Raw genomic sequence first — 17,407 nt, forward strand, 5'->3', positions numbered from 1 at the left:
TGTAATCGTATGAATATGATATATCTTTTAAACAAGACTAATATATAATTTTCTTTATTATGTAACAAAATTAACGATGGTTTTCGTTTTTAACTTTAATTTATGTGACAATTTTTAATCTTATTTCCTCCAATCTTAATTCTTGCGTTATTGTATCTGGGTTCAATTAAATAAAAAAGAAATATATAATATTATAACAACTCGTTTGTTAGGTAGTAATAAACGGTGGTAATAGAAATGATAAACAAGTGTAATTTTGGTTGAAAAATCTCTTGGTTATGCTTGTCTAACTTCAATCATCTCATTTTCTTCATAAAATTCATTTCAATGGATTACCATTAGGAGAGGTAGTATTAGGTGGTAATGAAAATTTGTAAACAAAAAAACTTTTTTGTGATCATAGTTTCGAATAATATGAAACTTTTGATGAAATTTTAGACTATAAATCATTCTCATTACCACTATTTAATACCACTAACTAAGTCCTAATGGGATAGAGACGTGGCTCCACTATGTTCGCTAACAAATCCATGGCAGTCACAATAACCACTTTTCCCTCTCTTTTCCAGAACTTTCTTTGTTGTTCCTGTCAAACCTAATTTTCATTTCCCCTGTTTCTTCCACCGAATTCTCGGACCGAAGACTAGTCAATCTTTAAATCAAACACAACTTCTCTTTTTATTTCTTGAATTTTGTTCTCATTTCAAAGTCTCATCATATCATACATAAAAAAAATAATAATAAAAAAAAAACAGAGCATAGAATAATAAAAATGGCAAGTTTCAGTGAAGCACCAGCAGGAAACAAAGATGCAGGAGCTAAGATCTTCAAAACTAAATGTGCTCAATGTCACACTCTGGAAAAAGGGGCTGCTCACAAGCAAGGTTCTTTTTTTTCATTTTTCTTTTTTTATTTTCACTTATGGTGATGATGAGTAAAATCTGGCATGAAAGTATTCTAATGTAGTTAGGGTTGTAATAACATGAAGGTCCGAATCTAAATGGGTTATTTGGAAGACAGTCAGGCACAGTTCCAGGCTATTCTTACTCTGCTGCTAACAAGAATAAGGCTGTTACTTGGGATGAACATACTTTATACGAATACCTGCTCAACCCAAAGAAGGTGCTTTACTCTATTCATTAATTCCTCTATGATCTTCTTATAGATAAACTGAATTTTACTGAAATATATATATGGCTTATGTGGTGCAGTACATTCCTGGAACAAAGATGGTATTCCCTGGTCTAAAGAAGCCACAGGATCGAGCAGACCTTATCGCGTATCTGAAAGAAGCCACTTCTGAATAAAACTCAAAACAGTTTGCTCTTTCTTGTATACTTTGTCGAATAAAGTTGTCCATAAACACTCATACAAATTCTTTAGCTATACTTTTCAATTCTTGTTTATGACATTAATTCCTGTCATTTCAGGTAGTCAGACATAGACTACTCTTTGATATGTAGTATACAAGGCCATTTATATGGTATGGATTCCTAGCTAGTGTGTAATATCACTGATCTCGATATTATTTGTAAGATGAACTTTGCAAGGGAGAGTACGCTTACGTTTTCATTTGTAAAGTGTCTTGCATGCTGAAAGCATAAATATTCACTGTTTTGCCAAGGGAATTTAGGCTGGACTTTCTTAGACTATGACTCGTCTATTAATTTCAAATTTTACATTTCATATAAATTAATAATAATGCATTTGCTACAATCAGCATATCATTTAATATAAATTAATAATAACCGAGTTGGTTCAGCATTGTGAACAGTTAACATATCGGTGGTGTTAAATTTGATTGTGCTTGTAATCGGTGCAAATAGAGATGAGGTGATGAGGCTCAAGAATTTGAGTTTTAAAGACAGCAATAATTGCCTCCAAACAGTTTCATGACTTATCAATAACAACTATGTCAAGCTCATAGTTAAGCTGATTTTACTTGTAATCTTTATGATGATGAGTTAACAAGCGATACTATGAACAAGAGGGCAACGAAGAGCCCCTTATACTATCAGATAAGAAAGGAAAGAAAGGGGAAGAAAAGAAAAGGAAAGAAAGGCGGAGAGTAAGGAAGAAGAGTACATCTTGTTTGTTTAGAAGGCAAAGGAAGTAAAAAGTAAGGAAAAAGTTTGTTTTCTCTTAATTTTTTTATTTTATCAGAGGTTGTTTTCTTAACAAAATATGTCTATGTTTTTCTTCTAAACTCTTCCCCTTCAAATTCTCCCTTTTTTTTATCCAAACAAGGAATCTTCTATCCTTCTAAATCTTTCTCCTTTTTTCCCTTTTATTTCTCTCTATCCTAACATAATGATAATAAAGTGTACGTAAACACAACACTGATATTCCTCAAATATCAGGAGTAATAATCCACTTAAAAAGAGGGTTAAATGAGATTCCAACACATGACTTGGGGCATTTGTTACCATGTTTAAACAATAGATTAGTATTGACTTAGGGCATTTGTTACCATGTTTAAACAATAGATTAGTATTGACTTAAGGCATTTGTTACCATGTTTAAACAATAGATTAGTATTGACTTAAGGCATTTGTTACCATGTTTAAACAATAGATTAGTATGGGTCATTATATTGAAAAGAGGGTTTCATTCTTGAAGCTATTAAAGCTAAAAATACTTTTGCTTCAAAAGTCAAAAAAATTGTGTCATTATTTTGAAAATGCTGTTAAGTTTAAGATGGTATTATGCGTAAGTGTTACTCTTCATAATGACTAAAAATAGAGCTGAGAGCACCGTAAGGTAAAGGCGCTATATTGACTTATCGTTGAAATTGTTTTAAACATCTCTCGATTATTGTTATACACTAGACCGAGTATTATTCAGCACTACATGTAATTTTTAATTTTATAGTTAATACACTAATTTTCAATATTTGGACTATTTTAGTATTTGGGCTATTTAGTATTTGGGCTAGTTGAATTTTGATTGCTTAATTATTTTTTAGTCATACGCATATGTTTGCCAATTATGTGAGTATATTGATTAATTGATTGTGCTTGATAACATTCCAGCTTGTAATGCCAAAGAAAACAAAGAGGCACACCTCATCATCCAGGAAAATGAGGGAAAATAGTCAAAAATCATATCATAACCGACATATACATGTGTCATGTGTAAAAGTACATACGAGGATCTTCTCTGCTTAATTAAAAATAATTAGTGTCACACATAATAATTTGATTATCGTAAAATTACTCAGCTTATGCTGATTGCCACCACATTTTATACGCTTAGTATTATATTGCATCCTAAAAAAGACATAATTGGCAAGAGTGAAAAAAATATAAAGGATTTAATTCTATAAATTGAGATTGTAGAATATCCAGATGAATGAAGAAGAGGAATTCATATAGACAAATATTAGAATCGATAAATTATTTCATTTTGCCGACTCCAATATTATGATCTGCTTTGTATTAATCTGATCTTATCTTATCTTTTTTGATATGATTTGATTCCAATAAAAAATAAATAATAAATTCAAAAAATAAGTTGAAGAGAAAAGAGCCCTAAACCTCTATCACGATTATTGAATTTGAACTACCCCACTCTTACTTGGGTTACTTCTATGTGCAAGACAAAAGTTCCCCCCGAACCATGTTCGTACCCCTCAGAACATGGTCCAAGCCCAGAGGAACTGCAAGTTGTTCCTACTGTTCCTGTTCAAAAGCATATTACTAAGCACCCAAGTCTTGAGCATGATAAGAACAATAAGACACGCCATGATCAAGATGCCCAAGCCCAAGAAATACACGAGAAGCCCAGAGATCACAAAACATACTCAAGCAGCCAAAGTACTGACCAGCAGCCTGTTTGCGACAAGGCCACCTTGCACCTGTGCCTGAGACCTGAATACACGTGCCCTGAGACAAGTCAACCTGGAATTGGCATCTTTGCACCTGGGCCTAGCCATCATGGACCTAGGACCCTCCTAGTGAGCATCACAGAACTCTAAAAGTGTTGTCCAAGGTGCCCCTGTCAGAAGAACAACTCGAACAAGCCTTCCAGTACTTAGCCTAGTTTTTGTTTTCTGTTTTTAATAAAGCTTGTGCTAGTCACGTGTGTAAACTAGTCGTTAGTTCTTAGAAAGCTATATATAGGTGCATAGGCCTCGTGTAATAAACAACATATAACTCATTAGTGATTAATCAGATTTCAATTCATTTCATTCAATTTCAAAGTGTATAGCTGATATTCTCTCTTCTTTTCATCCTTGTGTGTTTGTGTGTTCATCATTCAATCAACCGGAACAAAGAGAGCGTGGAACATTCCTGAGCAATAGATTGTGGAACAACTATTGTATAACCTTCAATCTTAGGGAGTGAAACTCCAAGGTGAGGGCGTGGGAACATCCTAAAGGTGAGTGAAGCCGGATAAAGGGGACCCACAGGTTGGCCTGAGAATCAAGAATTGGTTTCTTGGGTGGGTTTTGGTGATCGTGAGTGTTAGGAAGAGTCGACCAATCTGTCTCCGAGTGAAGGGGCTGATTGCATGCAAGTTTGTGAATCCGGAGGACACAAACATGGTGCACCACCCCCCCCCCCCCCCCTCTGTTTTTTAGCTCAAAATTCTATATCAATAAAGTTTGATAAAATACCGATAGTTAATAGCTAATTGCTAATTAAAGTGATAAATTTAACTGGTTAATTTATAATTATATTTGACCAGTTAATTATAAATACACCAGTGAAAATAGAAAAATGTATATTTTTATTTATAAACACATATTCAATGCATATTTTTAACTACATAAACATAAACTATACATAGAGACAATCAATAATAAGATCTCATAAGATGATTATACATTTTATTAAATTTATATTAAAAAAAAAAAGATCAAAGCAAAATGATGAATAAAGTAAATACTCCCTCCAATTCAGCACTAACGTCTCATTTGCTTTTTGGATACTATTCATTTCTTACTCTTAATTTGTATTTTATTATTAATCTACAAGTTAAAATATAGTCATGTGGGATCTTGTTTGATTCATCTCAATGCAAGGATTATTTATATCAACTTCCTATAATTTTTAATAATGCACAATTAGAGATATTAAAGATTAAATAAGTGTATTGGATAGAGTGCATAAGGTAAATAGGACGTTATTGCTGAATTGGAGGGAGTATCGCTAAGTTATAATATGTTTATACTTCCATTTTTTTTGTGATTTATTTTGGGATTTTCTGAAGTTATTATATATGGTTAAGCTTATATATGTTTATCTTCATTAATAATTGTGAAAGTAGAAAAATGTGTGTTTTTATTTATTTTTATTAAGAAATACAATAGTTATTATGGTGTTAGGCTCAAATCTTTATTATTGTTATTTTGATATACCAACCAAGTTGCCAAGGCCACAATCCCACAGTTGGGGTTAGGGGGTACGTCTTCACGTATCACTTTTTCCGTTTTGAAACGATTAGGCAGTGACCAAATGTACATGCATACTTTATCTCAATAAATATATACTTTTATTATAATGATAAGAAACAACAGAACAAAAGTGGGTCAATGAATATATTCAGGTGAAAGGAAATGGAAATGAAATTAAACCACAAATACATATTGTTTCTTAATTTTTGTGAAAGTATGAAAATGACATCATCAAAATTTTTAGGTTTTGGTTGTTTGGCTATTCCGTGTTTGATGAGTCAGTTTTTATATGTATGAAATTAAATAGTGAATTTAAAAATTTTTATTACATAAATTAATACATTTTAGAGTTAAAAATTTATATTTATCTCAATTTTTTAGTTTGAACGATAAAATTATTGTGTGGTTAGTTAACCTGAAATATTTTATTATTTTTGCCGATACGAGTTTAGATGTTTTAAAGAGATAATTAAAAAGTATTTATAAATAGCAGATACTAGAAAATACTTAAAGCAACATAATCTTGCCTTCTAAGTTGAAAATTTTGCTCATTCACTCATGAGTCATGATCGCTTACAATTGAATATAAATGATCTACTTGCTAGAATAAGAATATTTTGATATTTTGTAAATTATCATATTTTTAGTAATTATATTAGCTATTATTATGTAAATATTTAGTTTTCTAAAAACTCTTTCATGTAATGAAATGAGCAATCAAATTTATTACTACTAATGTAGTGTACAACATGTCAATACATTGAATATTCCATACACCAAAAGATCGACAACAATGACTGTATATCCTTTGATGAGTAAATTAAAGAATATTTTACAATAAAATAGTAATTAATTAACTTTGTAAATATAATTTTGATGTCAAAGTAGTGCTTAGGGTGGTGATGGTGTTTAAGAAGGTTAAAACAACAACAAACTTATTTTTAGGCTAAAATCAAAAAACTACTTTGAATAGTGAATAGTTTTATAATTGATTTTTGACTTTTAAAATTATTTTATATAATAACTAAACAACATTAAACAACTAATTTTACCAAATATACCTTTTAGTAGATAACTGATATACCCATCTTAACAATTAATATAAAAAAAATAGCACAACTAATCAAACATATCAACCAAATTAATCAGAAGCCACTAACCAACAACCTATAGCCATCAACTAAGAGTCAATCGGCAAATACCCTAACAAATCATTTGATTGTTGGTAATAAATGATAGAGATTGATAATAAAAGGTTAATGTAATTTTGGTAGGAATTAAGATATCTTGTCAAGTTTAATAATCATACTGGTTCCATTTCAATCATCTCAAGTTCCTCATAAAATTCATTATCATTCGAATATGGACTATTAGATGGTAGTGAAACAATGCGAACATTTTTTGTGATCAAAATTTCATCACTGTGAAAATGACAATTATCCCCATTAACCACCATCAGTCTACCACCCAAACGAACCGTAATAGCAAATTAAGGGGTTATTTAGTGCGAATTGACCTTTTAGTTGACTTTTTAATTTTAACTTTTTTTGTTGGTAAAAAACAAAATAAGTGTGTGATGACCGATCTTATAAAAATATAGCTTTATTAGCTTTTTCATTCAATGACATGATTTGTTAGTCTACTGTTTCTCTAATAAATAACTAGCCGACATTTAATATCTATTTTACTAAATATCACCGTAAATAAATAGGTGACTTATCTAGTTGAAAGCCAACAAAAATAATCAATACTCAAATATTCTTTGAACTCTTCTTATATAAGGCAGTTTCACTATGAGACGAAACTTATATAATTAACTTATAATTGTTCATTTAAAAATTATAAATAATCACTTTAATAAAGTACAATGTATGTAGATTAGTTAAATGGTGTTAACTATAAGAGGATTTCATTTAAGAATGGGTTTTTCTTTATCAAATCATAAGAAAATCAGATAAAATTGAGGGAAACAAAAAGAAAAACGCATCCAGTTCCTACTTTCCTAGATGCTTTATTAAACGAACACCTTTTTCATTGTCTCATCCATTCCTCTACTTCACACGTCAATTCTCCCACTCCAAATCTCTCCCGTAAAATCCAGTATCCACTACTACTACCAAACACCTAGGGTTTCTTCAAATTTCGCAACTATGGAGGCTTTTGATTCTCTTTGAAATTGTAACCGTTGCGGTAGAGTGTGAAACGTAGTTGTCAACAATGGCGGTGGAATACAGTTGTTGCGAACCGCATTTCTTCATCAACATTGGAGTGATTGTTTTTCTTGTACTTTTTGCTGGATTGATGTCTGGACTTACTTTAGGTCTTATGTCCATGAGTCTTGTTGATCTCGAAGTTCTTGCTAAGTCTGGTACTCCCAGTGATCGTAAACATGCTGGTAATTTCTACTTCCTCTGCTTTTTCCCGCGATTTCTGGTCTTTCTAATTGGAGAGAATTACTCAAGTTAACGATAATGTTTCTATTTTTGTTGATGAACTAGTGGAAACTTAAAACTGTCAATTCTTTTGAGTATATCGTTGTTTATTATTATTTTTACTATTTTATTTTTTTTTTGTTATCGTTAGAATTTTGAGTAAATTCTTGGTAAATTTGATGAGAATAATTGAAGGTAATTGATTTACTTGGATATTTTTAAAAGCATATATCATGAACCGGTAATTTTGATGTACGATCATTCTTTATGAAGTACAACTCTATAAAGCACTACAGAAATGGTCATTAGTGGATTTTTAGATAGAAATATAAAAAAGAAAATTATCAATGCACTTTATCCGTGGTATTCATAAGTTTTTTCAATTAGTAATGGTATTTTGTCTTACAATCGTAACTTTTTCTAATTTTTCCGTACAAAACCATCAAAGCAGTAAGTTTAGAAAACAAGGGTACCATTTTCAAAAGTTAGAGGCATCATTAATAAAGTGTAAAACTTTAGAGGTACCATTAATAAAGTGCAAAAACTCAAGGGTACCATTGATAATCTCAAGTTTGTGAAGTCATATTTCAAAGTGTTATATAGAGGCGCTACATATTTGTCTCTGATCAAGTTTTAGAGATGAAATTGGCGCCTTCGGAAATGATCCCTAAATATTGATAATTTTTAATAGATGATTTTATTTTTGTATTTGTTGATTATGTCAGTTGGGTAAAGGTGAGAACTTTTTTGGCAGTTTTAAATAATTTTGAGGTTGCTGATATAATTATCCATGTACACTAGGAGCTTTGCTTGTAATTCAGTGATACTGCAATCATTACTTAAAGAATGTAGCATAGATGATTATGGCTTTTGTGCTTAACCATAGATTCATCAGCCGAACTTTCAGCTTGATTGAGCACATTTTGCACATAGTTGTAGGCTCAATAATTGGTTGTATCCATTTAAGAATTTGAGGATAGAGCGGATATTTGAAGATTAAGGATAGCAAGTGGCCCTGGAATCAGCGATTTCTTTTAAAGAGAAGTGTTTTTTATAATGTAAAGGAGATTATAGAGACTCAATAAAGAGGTCTTAGTTTACTGTAGTATTAGTAAACTTCTGATGTCATGGTGTTATTCATTCAAGCTCTTGGATTAAGAATAAAAGGGTAATCAAGTGCTGTAGGTACCCTTTTGTGACAGAAATAGAGATTGCTTGTCATGAAAAATTTCTTGTTTCTGTAGATTTCCTCATTAGGAAGTGCAGGAACTCATCTCCATATTACATATTTTTGCTTCCCTGGTCAACTTGATAAATGACACCAGTTGTTGAAAAGATACGCTGCAAATACTAAGCCCCCGTGTCTTTCTTGGATTCAGAATGAGCATTGGGTTTAGTTTTGCTGCAGATTAATAGAAGTTGATGTCTCTTCTAATTCTCTTCCTGTTGTTTATTATTGTGATGGAATGATTTGCTTGGCTTTGTTAAGACACTTCTGGCAGGGAACTTCAGTTTCAGTGTCAGGGGAATTTTCTGACTGACATCGAGCGATGAAAGAGTTATCAATGCTATAAATTTTATGTGGTTTCAATATATTGTATTCTTTTCATCCGAAAGTGTTCTTCTCCTTTGAAAGTCTGTTGCTTACAACTTTTTCAGTTATGTAATCGAAAGGAATCCACCCTTCTGAAAGAGTGGGCAAGTAATTGATCTGTACAAGTTATAGAGAATAGTTTTGCTAAACTCATAGTTGACATTGGAGTGTATATTGTATAGTGGTGAATACTTAGTTTAGAACATGTGAATTTGTGCTTTACTGCTTTCATTGTGTATCCTTGTTTTCTATTTCTAACTGTTTATGCATTGCTCCCTGCTGACAACTTCCCTTTTCTCGACAGAGAAGATATTGCCTGTTGTTCGGAATCAGCATTTACTACTTTGTACACTGCTTATCTGCAATGCAGCTGCTATGGAGGTATTTTTTTTGGTTATAATTTGACTGGGAATATACGATATATAAATTTGACACTAATTTTTGCAGGCACTTCCAATTTTTCTTGATAGTTTGATTACAGCTTGGGGTGCCATCCTCATTTCAGTGACGTTGATACTTCTGTTTGGTGAGGTTAGTTGCCTGAGAATTTTTTTAGTATTCGTTTGTGCAATTTTCATACATTAAGAATTTTGTTGTACTTCTATGAAGGTAATTATGCATTGGAAATTTAGAATGGCAGTAACTATAAGATTGATATAATAATCTGGCCCATAAAGTTATTAAGAGTATAAAGTGACTTAATGTTTGGCTGTAGAATGACTTGTATTTTAAATTAAAGAAACTCAATAAAACACCACTTGATGGATTGAAGAGACATTAGAAGAAATCTTTTGACTGTTATTGGAGTAGCAAGCTTCATAGTCATTCTGATTTGAATTTAGTATTCCCTTACCTCTGGCTTGAGGTAATAGTGGACTGTTTCTACCACCAGATCTGATGCGAAATTGTTCCCAGGTCACAGACTGAGGTATATTACTTTTGAGTAAATGGTGCTGTATAATTGATGGTTTTATGAATATTGATGACAGATACTGTTTCTGTCTCATGTTGGCCTTTTTCTTAATTCTTTATTTTATCTTAATTATTGACATTTCTACTGCTACTGCAGATTATACCACAATCGGTTTGTTCTCGCTATGGTTTAGCAATTGGTGCAACAGTTGCTCCATTTGTTCGTGTTCTTGTTTGGATCTGCTTTCCTGTTGCTTATCCCATAAGCAAGGTTTTAATTTCCTCTTTAAGTGTTGCTTTTCAACTTGCTTAATATGTATTGACACTGCAATTTATTGTGATCAATACTTCATTTTTTAACTGTGCATCTTCTCATTTGCTAGCTACTAGACTTACTTCTAGGACATGGACATGTGGCTCTTTTCCGAAGGGCTGAATTGAAGACACTTGTCAATTTACATGGAAATGAGGTAAGCGTATATTTCTTTCTCATATTAATAATGTAAAAGCTTTAATCTCAACAACATGGGGTCTTATACATGAGAACCAAAACTAATTGATGTGAGAGATTCACTGACAAAGATTATACTTTAGGTTCTATCTTTTATACTAATCTTTAACCAAAAATAGTCAATTCCGATGATTATCTACATCACTACGTATTTTCTCCTTCACTCATTCTTATTGAATCTCATATTCTCCTTCACATATATACACTTAATTCTTTGCAAGGAAAAAAATCAAGTGTAAACTGCCATGTTTTATTTTTACATGCCTATTCCCACCAAGAATCATGACAAATCATATAGTGACAAAGCACTAATGGAAGTCTCTTATATATGGGAAAGCTATGCAGTCATGTCCCCATATAAATAATCTTGTTGATAGTATCAAAAATGGATTTATAATTTTTATGAAGTGTGCCTCTTGTTGAAAGAATCAAAAATGGATTTATAATTTTTACGATGAAGTGTGCCTGATAGTTCGAGTTATCTTTTAAGTTTGATGTTTTTTCTGTCCGTTGTGTATGCTTCATCAATTTGTAAAAACAAATCAACTTCACTCTTGAATATCCATTTTTTTTTCCAGATTGTTGCAATCTTCATTTATGTAACATTTTTCTAAACTTCAAAGATGGAATTTTGTGTCGGATAGAGGAGCTCATAGAGACAAAACCCGGTTTACACACATTCTTCATCATGTTAGACGAGTCAACAACTACTAGAGTGATTGACAAGTCTTCACTCTAATGCACCTCTTTGAGAGGTTGTCTTCTTTCATTAAGCATCCCTGTTCCTCTTGATGAACCCAATAAGTCTGACCAGGGTTGAGTTATGTGGGAAAATTGAGTATCCATCATGCATTGAGCCTTGTTAATCATAAATAGCTAATCCAACATTGTATATCGAGATATTGATTTGTTATCAATTGTGTCTATTTGCCTCAGTGATATTAAGGTTTAGGAGTCTGGATCTGTTTCGTTGGCACACTGAATTTGAGCATTAACAAAATTTCTAATGTTGAGAATTGAGAATCTTTGCTTTCATGTGGATGAAACAGATATATTATAAGTTGGTTAAATCGTGCCACAATAAAGATGCATTGAATCATAGAACTCATTTTACAATTTTTTCTGAGGTTCCTTGCTGACGTAAGACAAGAAATTTTCTGAGGTAGAAAATATACAGTATTCTTCCAATAGGAGGCCTCTTAGGGTATCAATATTCTGTAATGTAAAATGTATTTTAGTGGTACATGTGAATAACCTCAAAAGAGTTACTGTACAGGTGTAGCTGGTGAAAATTTTTTAACTTGATGAGGATACTGTTATAAAGTAAGAGGCATCTTAATACCTGCTTATTTATGTGGTTGTATTAGGCTGGAAAAGGTGGTGAATTAACACATGATGAAACCACTATTATTGCTGGAGCATTGGAGCTAACAGAGAAAACAGCTGGTGATGCGATGACTCCTATAGCTGATACTTTTGCAATTGACATCAATGCAACGTTGGATAGGTCAAGCACTATTACATGGGAATTCATATATATGTTTTAGCTTCATTCTCCCGTCTCCCATTAAAAATTGTAAGAGGTGCTAACTTCTGTGTTGTACAGAGTCACAATGAACTCAATTTTGGATAATGGCCACAGTCGTGTTCCAGTTTATTATGAGGAGCAAACTAACATCATTGGAGTCATTTTAGTAAGTTCAATGTTTCTTTCTCATTAGACTTTGCTGCTTCATTACATTTAGTGATTTAGACCTCAATTAATTTATTGAACAGTGTTTATACTTCACCATCTTTCATTCCATTTGTTCTGTGTATTTTGAGATGTATTTTATTACGTCCTTTTTATTTCTAAATAAGATAAGATAAAAAAGACAAGTTTGTACAGAGCATGAAAATGTATGAAAAATAAATCTATGATGTAGAAGAGTAGGAATTATGTAAAAAATTGTTAAAGCAGAGGACAAGATTGTAATATGAAATAATACCAAACAAGGACGAGGCATAAAAAAATTAAGTTGAAGCAAAGAGACAAAAATAAAATACAGCCTGTGAGAGACGACAACATGAGTAAACATGCAATTGAAAATAAGTATGTTATTTTTTTCATCCTTAATGCATGTTTACTTGTGCTATCGTCTCTTATAGGCTGTATTCGATTTTTGTTTCCTTGCTTCATCTTAGTTTTTATTGCGCCTCGTCCTTGTTTGGATGTAGTATTTATTGGAACTGATGCTTAGCTAACCTTTTTCTAGTATTCAAGATTAGATATTTATAATGTTTCTTAGCCAGTCTCCCAGTGTTAGGTGTGTTGTGGTCATTGTTAATTGAAGAAACAAATCATCCATGGATGATTTAGTATTTGAGTGCTTGGTGGGGATTGGGAAAAGCTATGGCTTGCATTGATGAAGGCATTGATAGGGAAGCAAGGAATTTCATATGCTAATATATTGAAGCAAGAAAAGAGGAAAAATGTGCTGAATTGAGGCTTGCTTGGTTGAGCTATTCACGCAGCTTCAGGCAGTAGGTAGTCTGATGGTCCACTCAATCGAGCAGGTGAGTTGCTCGGTTGAGTGCTGCTGTCGGAACTTTGGGTTTTGTGTTTTCATGTGTGAGTTCGTTTGAGGATTTTTAGGTTGAACTTCTTAACCTCTTCGACTTATTAAAGGGGGCTTACGGGTCAGAAGAAGTGCATGTGTAGTGCAAGAAACATTTTTTCTTTTGTTGTTGAACCTTCTGAAAAAAAGTGTGCTTGTATGCGTCAGTGAAATCCATAAGAATGCAAACAAACTGAAGAAATGTGATTCTTAATGTAATTGTAGAATTATCATTAAGAAATACAAATCTTTTGATTTGGGGGAGCCGGGGAGGTTACATTAAGGTACCCAATCAAAATTCTTGTGTTCTTGCTTTCTTGCTTTCTTGCTTTGTTTTCTGTTGTGTGCTTTGTTGGTTTTGTTTTTCTCTACTCTTTTCATTTTTTTCACTATATTTGAGTGTCCAAATTCAGACCAGCCATGAGTACATCAACATGCTTAAATGTCTTATCTTGACAAGTATATAAATGGCTATGTTTTTTGTTGCCCAAGAAGGATCTTGCTTTTGATCCACCATTGCTATTTGCTAATTGCTGCTTTTAGTAATTTGTGGGTATTTTTGTGTACCTTAATTGTGAAATAAATTTGTTATGTTGTATGATGTCCTGAAAATTGGATTCTGATTTTTGTTTTGTTCCTGGCGCTTCTAACGATGAATTCTAATCATTGTCAGGTGAAAAATTTGTTGACTATTAATCCAGAAGATGAAATACCTGTGAAGAGTGTAACAATTCGCAAAGTTCCAAGGTAAGTGGTTGTTAAATTTCATTCTTTCAGTAGAATTGTGGAATGCGTTGCATATGATGTGGTAGTAATTTCTTGTAGAACGAAGTCTTCTGGATTGCATATTTCTTTTTTTGTATTAGACCTTTTTCCTTGATATAGGTGTCATTACCCGAATTCCAAGTGGCTCTTATTGAGGCAAGGTTTGGACTTTGGACTTTGAAGGGTTGGGTGTGTTTCTAACATCCCTTGTCATTAAATCTAGTATGCAAGCTCGTCCTTCTACCATCATCCCTTGGCATTTATGTGCTGTGTTATTTTGGATGTGTTGTTTCTTGAAGTTCTTGATAGATGATTCATGATAATAGCCAGTGGCCCTGTTGGTAAAATAATATGATGTTCTATGGTTCCGCTATTTACGTATGTACAGATGTACTGCTAAAACAACTGCATTTCTCTGTCTCATGTTGAATCTATAAATTCATAAGTGTGTTTCTACTGTAGGGTACCGGAAACAATGCCTCTATATGACATACTGAATGAGTTTCAGAAAGGTCACAGCCACATGGCAGTAGTCATAAGGCAATCAAACAAATCAGAGACACAGTTCGTCAATGGGAATCCTGATGATGGTAAGTCTTGTCACTTGTCTTTGAATCATAGTGCATGTAACATATCCTACCATTAACTTAAGCTTTTGGTTGAGTTGGGTCCTTGACATGGTACTAGGAGCCAACGTGACAAAGAGGCCATGGGTTTGAATTCCATCTACTCTTCATTTCAAGTGGAATATTTAAAGCCATGTATGGGAGGACATGTGCTATAACCCCACTTCTAGCCCAAAGGGCTCTCGTGTGAGGGGGCGCTTAGTATATATCACATATCATGGGACTTTGACCATCTACATAAGTTTTTGGTTGAATTGGTTCCTTGACAATTTTCTGTAGTATGTACTGCTATTGTTTCATTAAAAGAAACTTGCACGTATCATACTTGAAGCCTTGAAGGGAAACTTTGTCCCTCCCATCTGTTGATAAGTGCGTGTTAAATGATTTTCGTCTCAAAACGAACATATATTATCTCATGTATCTTCGATTGTATATGCAGATTCAGCAAAAGAGGTGAGGGTCACCATCACAGGTGATGTCCCAGAACAATCAAAGAACTTACAAAAGGATGAAAGTATACAACAAAAGAGAAAATTCTACAAGTGGAAGAGCTTCCCAAATAGTAATAAATCAAACAAGGGATTAAGGACCAAGAAATGGAATAGAGATATCTATTCAGATGTCTTGGAGCTTGAGAAGCCTCTACCAAAACCTGATGAAGAAGAAGCAATTGGAATTATAACTTTGGAGGATGTCATTGAAGAGCTCTTACAGGTAAATAAATCCCATTTCCGTCTTACTTTTTAATCCGAATCCTAGACTAGAGTCGTTAAGAGCTTACAGACTAGCTTGAGTGATCTGGCCTGAAATGGGCCAGAGTTTTCAGCTCAGCCCATGATTAACCATGTCACATTAGTCATAAGCTAGCTTGGTAAAACTTGACCAACTTAATACAGAGCATTGGGTTTGTGACATCTTTGCAGGAAGAGATATACGATGAGACAGACCATCATTTCGAAGATTCATGACATTCAGCTATCTAGTCGATATTTAGAACATAAGATATATAGCTAGTCATCCTCTTACCTTCCAACATTGTCAATTTAAACCCACTTAGGTGGTATGAGGCTCAAATATATTACTGATTAATGCCATGATCAATCAGGTAACTTCGTTTTGTGATTGTGTTGATGTAAATGTACAGTTACCGATGCGGGTAACGTTGTAAACTAGAAAAATATATGGATTGTAAGCAGGATGTAAAAGTTCCAGAAAACATAAATAAAAGCAAATAATGCTTCTTTCTTTACGTAAAACTGAATGTTCCTTCTACATAGTAGTACTATTACTATATTTAATCCTAGAAACTATTCTCAAAAAGAATCTTATAACTAAATTCGTCTTTTATACAGAAAAGATACTTGCAATTGCAATTTCGATTAGCAACACTAAATATTTGATGGGTAGAATGAATTTTGCGTGAGGATAACAAAAAGGTAGAGCATGTGCCGAAAGATTTGTTCAGCCACATACATGCATGTATACGTAGCCTTTATTTGGGCAAAAATATAATAAAATAATAAGAGTACATATCAAGTTTTATAAATAAAAGTTGATTTTGACTAAATTCAAGGTTGTGTATATTAGTGATTATTAACATATATAAGATTAAAGTGATGTGATCTTTAATTTTGATTATTCCAAACATTCTTAAACGTGGAGAGATTTATAACGAGCAAATCAAGGGTATGTATGAACTATGAATTGATAAGGACTTGAGGAGTGGTGTTTGTGAGTATTAGCGGAAGCAGCAAGAAATGGTACTTAAAGAAATTTAAAATGCTTTATTTAACCCAAAAACTTGTAATTAAAGTTAGTTGTACATCTAGAATATCGGGTATAACTTTTCAGGAAAAAGTCTTAAATTTGATTTTCGGTTTTTCACTAATTATTCTCTTTTTCTCAATAATTTGTAATAAAAAAAAAAGGAGAATAATATATACAACTATAAGGGTTCTATATAACAAAAAATTTTGTATTTTTTTCATGTAATTTGATTTGATATTGTGTTTGCTTTAAAAACATAAGAATTTTAATTATATTTTATTATTTATTTTAACATTAATTCTTTCTTGGGATTTTAAATAACTAAAAAATATATTAATCGTTCCCAATTCTATACAACTCTAAGACCTGTAGATATCATTACCCTAACGGCCCATTTAGTAGGTGGTAATAAATGGTGGTAATGAAAATGAAATACTAGTATAATTTTGGTTAAAAAATCTCTTGGTTACATTGATGATCATGCTTGTCCAACTTTAATCATCTCATTTTCTTCATAAAATTCAATCCAATGCATTACCTTTGGGAGAGGTGGTATTAGGTGGTAATTGAAATTTGTAAACAAAAAATCTTTTTTGTGATCAAAGTTTCATTACCATGGAAATAATATGAAACTTTTGATGAAATTTTAGACTATTAATAATTTTTATTACCATTATTTAATACCACTAATAAAACTCGCGGTAAAAGAAATAATCTTTTATGCACTTGGGATTGATGTTTTTTTAAGAATCAAATCTTCTTGTACTTTTTATGCTATTATGCATTAATAATAGTAGTTACTAGT

At 32.4% G+C, this 17,407-nt stretch overlaps 2 protein-coding genes across 2 annotated transcripts; both read left to right on the forward strand.

Annotated features, from left to right (window-relative positions):
* Positions 1–575: 575 nt before the first annotated feature.
* LOC130815896 (cytochrome c-like) lies at positions 576–4,183 on the forward strand. The gene is made up of 3 exons (XM_057682418.1): positions 576–884; positions 989–1,122; positions 1,212–4,183. The coding sequence occupies exons 1-3, from the start codon at positions 773–775 to the stop codon at positions 1,305–1,307; spliced, it is 342 nt and encodes a 113-aa protein (XP_057538401.1). The 5' UTR covers positions 576–772; the 3' UTR covers positions 1,308–4,183.
* Positions 4,184–7,328: 3,145 nt separating this feature from the next.
* On the forward strand, positions 7,329–16,091 carry LOC130820733 (DUF21 domain-containing protein At2g14520-like). Its single transcript, XM_057686232.1, has 11 exons — positions 7,329–7,793; positions 9,729–9,805; positions 9,872–9,955; positions 10,494–10,607; positions 10,720–10,806; positions 12,215–12,354; positions 12,454–12,541; positions 14,118–14,191; positions 14,672–14,799; positions 15,275–15,549; positions 15,759–16,091. Exons 1-11 carry the CDS (start codon positions 7,616–7,618, stop codon positions 15,801–15,803), a joined length of 1,290 nt encoding a protein of 429 aa, XP_057542215.1. The 5' UTR covers positions 7,329–7,615; the 3' UTR covers positions 15,804–16,091.
* The last annotated feature ends 1,316 nt before the right edge of the window (positions 16,092–17,407 follow it).

This window comes from Amaranthus tricolor, chromosome 1, assembly GCF_026212465.1.
Source record: "Amaranthus tricolor cultivar Red isolate AtriRed21 chromosome 1, ASM2621246v1, whole genome shotgun sequence".
In the NCBI taxonomy this organism is placed as follows: Eukaryota; Viridiplantae; Streptophyta; class Magnoliopsida; order Caryophyllales; family Amaranthaceae; genus Amaranthus; species Amaranthus tricolor.